Here is a 12552-nt window from a genome sequence, read left to right as displayed (position 1 = left end):
CCAGATTTTTGAAAATCGGCCCTGGGGAACCAGAGATATCCGACCTCAAAGTAGTGGTCCCCATCCAAGCCTGTTAATTGCTCTTCCCAGCCAGATATCTCGGGTTCTGTATGACTTAGACTTTTTCTGAGGGTATAATCCAAAAGCTGGGACTCTCCCCTTTTTGTAGACACTGGCAGCTTGTCTCTACTATGCCCAAAACCAGAAACATCAGCCTTCAAGCAGCTGATCACTGCTCCGGCTCCACGCGCCTAATATGCCATTTTTGGTTTTCATTGGTAAATTGCTCTGGCACCTGAACTCTGATCCCTACGTCCCCAGTACCTTGTGAAAAGTGGGACTCTATAATTTTTTATCCCGTTCAAACCTAAAAAATATATTTCAGGAACTTGAGATATCTGCAGTCAAGCAAGCTGCACTGGAAAATGATAAATATTAAGCCCACTCCACTATCCAGCCCCCCCCCCCCTATGAATTAAACACCCCCTACCACCCTAAAAGTTATGTACCAGGGCTTCTTCATTCAGCCCAATGCCCCCTTCTACAGTTTAGCCCCATCTGTGCAGTAAAGGAGTAATTAGTAGAAATGACTGCTCCAGGTCCTACATGCTGAGCGGAAGATAGAACAACCCCTACCGCCCACGGGACTTCAGAGCTGCCGCTGATAGCACCCCCCACCCCTACCACTGGAGGATGGGTAGGGGGCCCAGTGCATTGCTGTGCCCAGGGGCCTACACTGCTGTTAAGACGGCCCTGATCCACATATATTACCAGATTTTCGTAGCAACCAGCTAACTAGAATGGTTGGACAGATAATCTTAATTTGTATGGCCATCTTTAATTATTTGATAAGGCACAAATCTACTTTGTGGAAGTAGCTGCATGCTGTAATTGTAGTTGCCTATTTTCAGAGGCACATACAGAAAGGTAGAGCACATTGGGTCCACTCTGCAGAATTGTCCAATTGTACAAAAGCTAGTGACACCCACCTTATAGGTATTCTGTTAGTTGATACATGCTGTGAATATATACTTTTTTTTTTTTTAGTTCAAGAGGAGGGTCCAGGAGTCCACCCAGGTTCTAAGAGAACTGGAAATCTCCCTAAGAACTAATCACATTGGGTGAGTAATATATAGTCCGGTATGTAGTACCAGCGGTCGGGATTCTGGCTGGTCAGGAGACAGACGCCGGAATCCCGACAGCCGGAACACCAGCGGTGAGCGCAGCGAGAACCACCACCGGAGTGGGAACTAGGGGCTTTGGTCGGGATTCCGGCATCGTTCTCCTGACAGCCGGTAATTTAACTGCATCCCACTATAATATATGAGTGATACTAGATGACTACTGCACTGAAAATTAATTTCTTCAATATCCAAAGCCTTGGATTAGATCAGTAACTAACTCGCCTCCACTCCCATGATGCATCAGGTTTCACATCCTGGAGTTTGAATGTAAACAGATGCCATTTGATGAGACCACAGATGCCAGTTGATGAGACCTTTAATTAGTTACTGGTAGGAGTATGCCAGAAATAAAATATTTAGGGGGACATTCTATTACTGGTGATGTACAGCTACAAAGCATCACGGCTTATTAGTGTAACCCAAGATTGCAGATTCACCTGCACACCTTTATAAGGTGGGATAAAAAAAAAAACTATGTTGGTGGTCATCAAGTGCCGGAAAAACTGTTGTAACACTGGCACCTAGTGGTCATCACTGCTAACCGAATTTCTCCCTTAGATAAAGTTCAGCTGTAATGTATGAACTCTTGTAAATAATAGCACTATAACCAGTAGCTTACCTATAATGGGTGCAGGCTGTGCAGCAGTGACGTGCAGTCAGTGTAGTCAGGGGAGGCAGAGCATCACCTGTCATACCTCCAGTACACTCCAGAGTTTGACTATAAAAATGATTAGAGGAATAATACAAAGAAAATATTTCTAACTTATAATATCATCTTTGTATTATTCTAATCATTTTTATAGTCAGAAATCACGTGTGTGTAAATCTGGTTCTGATACTAACCAATGCCTCCCCAGCGATTGTCACTGCTGTACAGTGCACATGGGCTCCTGGGTCTAGGGGAGCTCATACCACACACCCTGTACCCATGTTCTTCAGTATTTACCTCTCCAGAGTTCCATGTCAGCAGAGGTATTATTGCACAAATCACTCGAAAAATGGTGCAGCATCCACTTGCTGGCAATCTGCTCATGTGCAGTAGAGCAACGACAGGGAAAATGGCCACCAAGCCATTTTCCCAGAGACCTGCACCACCACCTGGAGAAGAGGGAGCTGAGACGGAAACTGCACTCGGGTCCTCTCCTCACTTAATACACCCAGAGGTGTAGTGTGTAGCCACTGCACCCGGAGCACGTGCGTGCTATGGCGCCCCCACCCCCCAAAATGGGCATGTGGGGTTAAATTAAAGGGGAACAAAAATAAATATTAGGCTCAGTATCAAACTAGGGCATGGAAGGCTAGATATGCCAACCCACTATATTAAACTAATTAAAAAAAAAAAAGGTTTACAAAATCCACAGGTTTGTGTGGACTAAATGAAAATACACTTTACCTACATAGTGGTTTCTCTGCAATGGGGAACCTCTGAAGAAATGGATCCTCCCTAAGCAGACAGTGTCTTTAGTTGGTACCCACTATTTATGTAGAGATCACATGGTCCGGAAGATGCCTGTTTTTGTAGGAATATAACCAATGTCATCCTCATGCAACAGATGTTCAAACAAACATATGCCCCTGTGTCACCTCCTGCCCCATTTCACCTAAAGCCTCCTGGCCTGTTTTTCCAGCCTCCTGCCACGTTACTCCTCCTGCCCGTCTATCCAGCCTCCTGCCCTGTCACTCCAACCTAGTCTCCCCAGCCTCCTGCCCCCAGTGTTTATCCAGCCTCCTGTGTCTTTCCAGCCACTTCCCCCGTCACTCCAGCCTTGTCTCTTAGCCTACCCCTCACCTTGTGTCTCTCTCAGTCTCACTGTGTCACTCTCAGCCTCCCCCTCACCCTGTGTCTCAGCTTCCTCCTCACTCTGGGTCTCTCTCAGCCTCTCCTGTGTCTCTCCATGGCTTCCACCCCCGTGTCTCTTTATAGCTGCCTCCCTCGTGTCTCTCCATGGCTGCTTCCCTCGTGTCTCTCCATGGCTGCCTCCCCCGTGCCTCTACATGGCTGCCTCCCTCTCGTCTCTCCATGGCTGCCTCCCCTCACTGTAGCTTGTTTGTACGCAATGCCGATGTTCATGCAATGGATCGATTATCGGTAGACTGCACATGCACCGCAATCGCACTGCGCACGTGCCAAGATACTTTTGTAATGCCGTTCGCAGTGTGAATTTAAATACAGAGCGCTTGACAGGAAGGGACCATTTGGTGGAGGTAACGTGGAGTGGCAGCAAAAACGCAGGCGTGTCAAAGCTGTTTTTCGGAGCGTGTATCTGCCTTCAGCTGTGGTAATGTATGAAGAGAAACATGGTGGCAGCTTCGCTACTGCCGCGGCAAGTCTGCATGACTGTATAAACTCACTCGGGAGTTGAAGTTCTTCTTAACTGCGTCGGTGCTGCGTACTGTGTATACAGTTGCTAAGGACTTTGCAATGGCTTCAGTGGGCGTACTCTTTTCTGGGCAGCAGTTTCACGTGCATAGCCTGATAAATCGCAGCTGTGTAGACATGTGTGTACAAACATGAATTAAGCCCTATGTTTTGTTCTACATTGTATTTTGTGTCAGTAGTTACTGCAGTACAGTTTCTGTAATATCTACACATAGCAGCTTTGTAAAACTCTGTCTTCCTGATCACAGGTGGGTGGAAGAATTTCTGAGTCCGGAGGTTGGAGGCCTAGATGCTCTAGTGGATTACCTGTCTTTTGCTCAGTGCATCTTCCCGTAAGTCAGCACCATGTTAGATATACTTTACATATGACCAGATTCTTGTACTAAGTATTTAATCATTTTCCCTTGCACAATGACTTGCCCACCCTCCTTCTGACATTCAGGGTGGTACATCTTGGGTTTCATTTGATGGTACAGTACATACAAAGACATACTTGTAAGTTAACTATTGACGAAAACCTACCCTGGTTTGTGTGTTGTGCCTGCAATAGGAAATATACATCTATGTTTTACTGGTGCAGCCGGGATTGATGTGCCGGAGTAACAGTCTCTAACTGTACATCACAATGGCATATGTTGGTGCTTTACAGTGCCCTTATCTCTAGGAGAAAGGTACCGGACTCACCTAAAGCAACACGTTGATGCAAGATTTATAGTAGCTTCCATACAAGACAAGACTTCAGATGCTTTATTCATTCAAACCTTCATTCATGTATAATGCATTCATGGCAGTACGGACAGTGTAATGGTTAGAGTGTAAGCTTCCATAGGGGCAGGAACTGATGTGAATGGCGAAATATTCTCTGTAAAGCACTGCGGAATATGTGTGCGCTATATAATTAAATGGTAATAATAATAACCTGCTGTAATTACTTCACTGATATCTTCCTGTTTCCAGAACTAATATTAAGAATGATACCAAAAATAAAAGGTGCTGATACTGCTGCCTTGGAGAACCATCAGAAAAAAACACTAGTGCTGTATAACAGATAATGATCATATATTTTTCAACAAAATATTCAACAACACAGAGCCCAATTTATATTGTTTCAGCTGCCATCTAACAGACACCTCTTCTGCTCTTCTCTTAATTGTATTTTCTGTACCCTTAAACTCACTTTCTTTTACAGGTCAGATACGGAGAGTTCTGATAATGGCACAGCTGAGAAACCAAAGTTGTTACAGAGATCCTTGGAGGATCTTAACACAAGCAGCTCATCCTCTTCGCCCACAACCGCAACCGCACCTTCAAGAACACGACACCTGACTGCCAGGTAATCCTTTCCTCTTTTATGCGTATGACACCTGGCAGTGGCCACCAGGTAATTTTTTCCTTCTTCACAAATACTGACAGCTAGGTAATCCTACGGTAGGATTCCTACCAAATAGCAGCACAACAGATCATCCTCCCATGACCCTTTCACAAGCATGACACCCAATTGCTGGACTGTCCAAGGCAATAGTAAAGCAAACTGAGCCCACTGTTTTAGGCAGCAAGATATGGGGATGGGGGAGGGGCAGTAAAATAAAGGAATACTTAGGCAAAATGTTAAAAAAAATACATGTTCTTGATACAAATTAATTTATTGTGGTGGTTATCTTTTTTGATTTAATGATTTAAACACAGCTAAATATTCCTCATTTACTGTGCACACAGTGCAGATACTGTTTAATACCATTGGTATGCTGCAGTTATGCCCGAACGCAGTACTCAGGGAATTCTAACAGTCCAGGTTTTAAGGATATACATGTTTGGATATCCATGGTTGAGTACAGAGCATTGAAGCTTAAATCAAATTTACTCAGGTAATAATTAAGTCACCTGTGCATATGGATATCCTAAAACTTGGACTGTTAGGGTGCCTTGAGGGCCGAGATTGGGAACATCTTGTACAAGGCATGAGAAGGGCGCCATTGCGGTTTCTACCTCTAACAGAAGCATGGCCAGGCAAGCCTTTGGATAATTATCTTCTTGCATGGTCCTGAAATGGTATCAAGCAAGACTTAGAACTATTTAATTTGTGTCTTAACAGATATCTTTACAATCGGGCCACAATGAGAAACTCTCGACACATGAATATCAAGGATGATGTACATGTGTGCATCATGTGTTTGCGGGCAATCATGAACTACCAGGTATGTAGTATGTACCCTATATATTTCAAGTGCAAATACCAAACATAATGTGCCAGTTGCAAACCTAAGCACATACCTAGTCTGTGTCTAGACACAGAAACATTTATACTATAGTACATGTTAGAAAAGATGGGATATACCATGTTTACAGCTGCCAACTTCTCCCATTGCAGTCAGGCTTCAGTATGGTGATGTCTCATCCGTCCTGTGTCAATCAGATTACTCTCAGCCTTACCAATAAGAGCCCCCGGTGAGTAATGACAGTGAGGTTCCAACTAAATAGTGGTTGTTAAAGTGATATCTGATGGTATTTCTTCATTTTTTCTATCTTTATCTGTTCCAGTGTTATACTTTTTTTTTTCGTTAAATCTGTCTACAATGCCTGCATTTTACTTTTATTTATTCTCATTATTATGCATGATTCCTAAAATCCAAGAAGCCCCTGTTCTGCTTACCTGACCTGTTTGTTTGCCTGTCTATCTATCTATCTATCTATCTATCTATCTATCTATCTATCTATCTATCCATATGTACTTAAAAACAGGCCTATTATTGGAAAGCGTCAGAAAGTTGGAAGTCTTAAATTCTGTGTAGTTGGAGGACATGGCTCCTTTCAACAATGATATGGTTTCCCTCTTCCATTTTACTCTCATTGCATTTTGAATCTCACTGTCACATACAACCCTTTCTGATAACACAAGGCGGCAGTTTACTGTGTCATACAAGATGAGTGCACGTGTGATACTGATAATTCTGATGATCTGGTTGACTACATTTTGCTCTATCCCACTCTCAAAACAGAGACGAGCCAAACACACCTTGATATGAGGAGCCAATTGTATGAACTTCCCGCACTATTATTCCTCCCGTCACCTCGTTCTTTTGCTAATCAATATCCACCTGTCTTTGTCCCAGCACCAAGGCCCTCGTTCTAGAGCTACTGGCTGCTGTGTGTCTAGTCCGTGGAGGACACGAGTTAATTCTCTCAGCTTTCAACTATTTTATGGAGGTATGATGAGACCAATCTGCCACGGCTGTCGTTGCATTCAATACTACCCTGTATGCTTATTGTGGTGTTTTCACAGGTTTGCCGTGAAGGATCCAGGTTTGAAAAACTCATGGAATATTTCAGGACTGAAGATTCCAACATTGATTTTATGGTGAGTGCTGTCTTCAGCTTACCTGAAGAAAACGCAGGGATTGCTTGAAACATCCGCCTTACCAGTCCTTATTTTCAGTGTCCAAAATCATCATAGTTCGTTAGGAAGGTGTTGTGGTTTCACCTTATATATTATAGTTTGACAGGATCAGGACGTGTTATATGAGTTGTAATATTTTTATCCCTTCTCCAGGCTTAATACATTGATTATGTGTTGCTAAATGACCATGATTAGCCTACAGCTTCACTAATTTATGTAGAACCTTACACCTTGCATATTGACAATAATTCCACCTTTGCATGTGTATTCGTTTTCCAAAGAGATAGATGTGTGGCCTATTCTGTGCCTGCAGTTCCTACTTGATTACTATTTTAGTGTTTTCCTGAACTTGACCGCAATGTAAAACAGTTTATGGTTTAATATATAAACCCCACATAGTTAGGGCCTTGGTTGGGAATTGAACTTCAGACCATAGTGCTGTGAAGCAGTAATGCTAACCACTATGCTACCGTGTTGTACACAATTTACTTCAATTGTCATTATCATCATCATCAAAGTTTATAAGGTGACACAAGTTTATCAGGACAGGCAAGGATAAAATGAAACCGATTAAAACAAATATAACATAATAGAATTGAATATACAGGTACAAGTATAGACAGGATGTGTTTACATTTTCAGAGTAGATATTATCATACAATTTGAATTTGAAACATGTGCAAATACTACAAATCATGTAATAATCATACACTTAGAGAAAGCACAAAGGACGGACAGTGTGCGATTCTGCAGATGCAGTGAAATAGATGAGAGAAATACAGAGGGCCCAGCTTATGAGAGCTTATAGTTTAGAGGGAGGGGGCAGTTTAAATGACTTTTAGGAGATTTATCTGGGATCCGGTCTGAAGATCGACACTGTCTAGGTTGACAATGTTTAGGTCGACCACTATAGGTCGGCAGTCACAAGGTCGACATAGTTTTTATGTCGACATGTGCTAGGTCGACAGGTCAAAAGGTCGACATGAGTTTTTCACTTTTTTTCTTCTTATTTTGAACTTTTTCATACTTAACGATCCATGTGGACTATGATTGGAATGGTAATACCTTGCCGAAGCATGGCGAGCGAAGCGAGCCATGCGAGGGGACACGGTGCACTAATTCGCCTTCCCGGTCACTGTATGCAGAAAACGACGGAAAAAAAACTAATGTCGACCTTTTGACCTGTCGACCTAGCACATGTCGCTCTACAAACCCTGTCGACCTTCAAACCCTGTCGACCTAGTGACTGTTGACCTATAGTGGTCGACCTAAACATTGTCGACCTAGACACTGTCGATTTAATGATCCACACCCGATTTATCTGGTGGAGGATAGGTATGTAGCTGTTGAAGAGTTGGATTTTGAAGAACCGCTTGAACGAGTAAAAGTTGGGGAGAATCTGGTTAGGCGGTACATTGTATTCCACAGATGGTGAGCAGCACAGGAGCAGAATTGGATGCAGGAGTGTGGTAACCAGGAGAAAGGAGAGGCATAGGCCTGAGGAAGACCAGAGAGGGCAAGTAGGGATGTATCTAGATATAAGGTCATATATCAGTGATGGGGAACCTTTGGCACTCCAGTTGTTGTTGAACTACACATCCCAGCATGCCCTGCTACAGTTTTGCTATTTAGCCATGCTAAACCTGTAGCAGGTCATGCTGGGATGTGTATTTCAACAATAGCTGGAGTGCCAAAGGTTCCCCATTCACTGTCATATATGTATGGGAGAGACTAGCTATGAGGGTTCCAGACGGGTAGCCAATGGTGAGATTTACTTGCATATTTATCAAAATTATTTTAATAAAAGAATATAAAAAAGGTTGTTTTCTTTTTACCCCCTTTTGACATTATTTTTGTATCGCCTGAATGTACTAATGGGCAATTGGAAAATTCGCAAAATTCTCCTCCAATCATTTAAATTAGCATTTTTTTGTAACCAGATCTCATTTCTTATACTTGTAATGGGAAATGTGATCTGCCCCAATTTAAAAAAATAAAAAAATATCGGAGGGAGCCCTGTGATAATAACGCTGTCTTGAGTTAGCGTTATCCAGGTTTCACACCAGTTTCCCGATTTCTGATAGCAGTGAAGGCTGCGCTCGGATCTGCGATCAGCCATGTGTGTTTGATAGACCACAGGCTGAGCACTGTGTAAAAAAATAAATAAAAAAAAAATACTTACCTGCACCCAGTGATCCAGTGAGGGCAGCAAGTCATCTGCTCCTGCCATGACCCCCGGTGCAGTAAAGTGATGCTGTGAAGTTTTTCACAATTGTTCTCTGCTTTTTACAACCCATAACTTATCCAGGCAAGGTATTGTAGGGGAAATGTATCAAGCACTGGAGAGTGATAAAACAGAGACGTTGCCCAAAGCAGCCCATCATATTCTGACATGCATCTAGCACAGTCTATGTCTGAAATGACAGTTATATGCTGATTGGCTGCTATGGGCAACTTCTCTATTTTATCTTTCTTAAAGGTTTGATACATCTTCCCCTGTGTATTGCACAGTATTTGCAGTGTAACAGTTATATTAGTTTATTGTAATGTAGTTAGACCTAAGTTTGTAAAAAGAAGATATGTCTTTTTTTCTTACATAACTTTAGGCCTTAATTAGAACTAGAGATGTGCACCGGAAATTTTTCGCGTTTTGGTTTTGGGTTCGGTTCCGCGGCCGTGTTTTGGGTTCGAACGCGTTTTGGCAAAACCTCACCGAATGTTTTTTGTCGGATTCGGGTGTGTTTTGGATTTGGGTGTTTTTTTCAAAAAACCCTAAAAAACAGCTTAAATCATAGAATTTGGGGGTCATTTTGATCCCAAAGTATTAACCTCAATAACCATAATTTCCACTCATTTTCAGTCTATTCTGAACACCTCACACCTCACAATATTATTTTTAGTCCTAAAATTTGCACCGAGGTCACTGGATGACAAAGCTCAGCGACCCAAGTGGCCGACACAAACACCTGGCCCATCTAGGAGTGGCACTGCAGTGTCACGCAGGATGGCCCTTCCAAAAAACACTCCCCAAACAGCACATGACGCAAAGAAAAAAAGAGGCGCAATGAGGTAGCTGTGTGACTAAGCTCAGCGACCCTAGTGGCCGACACAAACACCTGGCCCATCTAGGAGTGGCACTGCAATGTCACGCAGGATGGCCCTTCCAAAAAACACTCCCCAAACAGCACATGACGCAAAGAAAAATGAAAGAAAAAAGAGGTGCAAGATGGAATTGTCCTTGGGCCCTCCCACCCACCCTTATGTTGTATAAACAGGACATGCACACTTTAACCAACCCATCATTTCAGTGACAGGGTCTGCCACACGACTGTGACTGAAATGACGGGTTGGTTTGGACCCCCACCAAAAAAGAAGCAATTAATCTCTCCTTGCACAAACTGGCTCTACAGAGGCAAGATGTCCACCTCATCATCATCCTCCGATTCATCACCGTGTACATCCCCCTCCTCACAGATTATCAATTCGTCCCCACTGGAATCCACCATCACAGCTCCCTGTGTACTTTGTGGAGGCAATTGCTGCTGGTGAATGTCTCCATGGAGGAATTGATTATAATTCATTTTAATGAACATCATCTTCTCCACATTTTCTGGAAGTAACCTCGTACGCCGATTGCTGACAAGGTGAGCGGCGGCACTAAACACTCTTTCGGAGTACACACTTGTGGGAGGGCAACTTAGGTAGAATAAAGCCAGTTTGTGCAAGGGCCTCCAAATTGCCTCTTTTTCCTGCCAGTATACGTACGGACTGTCTGACGTGCCTACTTGGATGCGGTCACTCATATAATCCTCCACCATTCTTTCAATGGGGAGAGAATCATATGCAGTGACAGTAGACGACATGTCCGTAATCGTTGGCAGGTCCTTCAGTCCGGACCAGATGTCAGCATCAGCAGTCGCTCCAGACTGCCCTGCATCACCGCCAGCGGGTGGGCTCGGAATTCTGAGCCTTTTCCTCGCACCCCCAGTTGCGGGAGAATGTGAAGGAGGAGATGTTGACAGGTCGCGTTCCGCTTGACTTGACAATTTTCTTACCAGCAGTTCTTTGAACCCCTGCAGACTTGTGTCTGCCGGAAAGAGTTTTAAATCTAGGATCGAGCACGGTGGCCAAAATGTAGTGCTCTGATTTCAACAGATTGACCACCCGTGAATCCTTGTTAAGCGAATTAAGGGCTCCATCCACAAGTCCCACATGCCTAGCGGAATCGCTCTGTGTTAGCTCCTCCTTCAATGTCTCCAGCTTCTTCTGCAAAAGCCTGATGAGGGGAATGACCTGACTCAGGCTGGCAGTGTCTGAACTGACTTCACGTGTGGCAAGTTCAAAAGGTTGCAGAACCTTGCACAACGTTGAAATCATTTTCCACTGCGCTTGAGACAGGTGCATTCCACCTCCTATATCGTGCTCAGTTGTATAGGCTTGAATGGCCTTTTGCTGCTCCTCCAACCTCTGAAGCATATAGAGGGTTGAATTCCACCTCGTTACCACTTCTTGCTTCAGATGATGGCAGGGCAGGTTCAGGCGTTTTTGGTGTTGCTCCAGTCTTCTGTACGTGGTGCCTGTACGCCGAAAGTGTCCCGCAATTCTTCTGGCCACCGACAGCCTCTCTTGCACGCCCCTCTCATTTTTTAAATAATTCTGCACCACCAAATTCAAGGTATGTGCAAAACATGGGACGTGCTGGAATTTGCCCATATTTAATGCACACACAATATTGCTGGCGTTGTCCGATGCCACAAATCCACAGGAGAGTCCAATTGGGGTAAGCCATTCTGCGATGATCTTCCTCAGTTGCCGTAAGAGGTTTTTAGCTGTGTGCGTATTCTGGAAAGCGGTGATACAAAGCGTAGCCTGCCTAGGAAAGAGTTGGCGTTTGCGAGATGCTGCTACTGGTGCCGCCGCTGCTGTTCTTGCGGCGGGAGTCCATACATCTACCCAGTGGGCTGTCACAGTCATATAGTCCTGAGTCTGCCCTGCTCCACTTGTCCACATGTCCGTGGTTAAGTGGACATTGGGTACAACTGCATTTTTTAGGACACTGGTGAGTCTTTTTCTGAGGTCTGTGTACATTTTCGGTATCGCCTGCCTAGAGAAATGGAACCTAGATGGTATTTGGTACCGGGGACACAGTACCTCCAACAAGTCTCTAGTTGCCTCTGCAGTAATGATGGATACCGGAACCACGTTTCTCACCGCCCAGGATGCCAAGGCCTCAGTTATCCGCTTTGCAGCAGGATGACTGCTGTGATATTTCATCTTCCTCGCAAAGGACTGTTGGACAGTCAATTGCTTGGTGGAAGTAGTAAAAGTGGTCTTACGACTTCCCCTCTCGGATGACCATCGACTCCCAGCAGCAACAACAGCAGCGCCAGCAGCAGTAGGCGTTACACGCAAGGATGCATCGGAGGAATCCCAGGCAGGAGAGGACTCGTCAGAATTGCCAGTGACATGGCCTGCAGGACTATTGGCATTCCTGGGGAAGGAGGAAATTGACACTGAGGGAGTTGGTGGGGTGGTTTGCGTGAGCTTGGTTACAAGAGGAAGGGATTTACTGGTCAGTGGACTGCTTCCGCTGT

The 12552-nt window shown here is 44.2% G+C and overlaps 1 protein-coding gene across 1 annotated transcript in view; it reads left to right on the top strand.

Annotated features, from left to right (window-relative positions):
- The window catches only part of FMNL1 (formin like 1), a 136911-nt gene that overhangs the window by 83434 nt on the left and 40925 nt on the right, over nucleotides 1-12552 (top strand). Inside the window, exons 4-10 of the mRNA XM_063959989.1 lie at nucleotides 1048-1121; nucleotides 3813-3896; nucleotides 4754-4897; nucleotides 5657-5759; nucleotides 5933-6009; nucleotides 6675-6768; nucleotides 6845-6919. Coding sequence (XP_063816059.1) covers nucleotides 1048-1121; nucleotides 3813-3896; nucleotides 4754-4897; nucleotides 5657-5759; nucleotides 5933-6009; nucleotides 6675-6768; nucleotides 6845-6919 — 651 coding nt within the window. The remainder of the gene's footprint in view (nucleotides 1-1047; nucleotides 1122-3812; nucleotides 3897-4753; nucleotides 4898-5656; nucleotides 5760-5932; nucleotides 6010-6674; nucleotides 6769-6844; nucleotides 6920-12552) is intronic.

The sequence above is a fragment of the Pseudophryne corroboree genome, chromosome 3, assembly GCF_028390025.1.
Source record: "Pseudophryne corroboree isolate aPseCor3 chromosome 3, aPseCor3.hap2, whole genome shotgun sequence".
Classification (NCBI taxonomy): domain Eukaryota; kingdom Metazoa; phylum Chordata; class Amphibia; order Anura; family Myobatrachidae; genus Pseudophryne; species Pseudophryne corroboree.
This window is presented reverse-complemented; position numbering and strand designations above follow the sequence as displayed.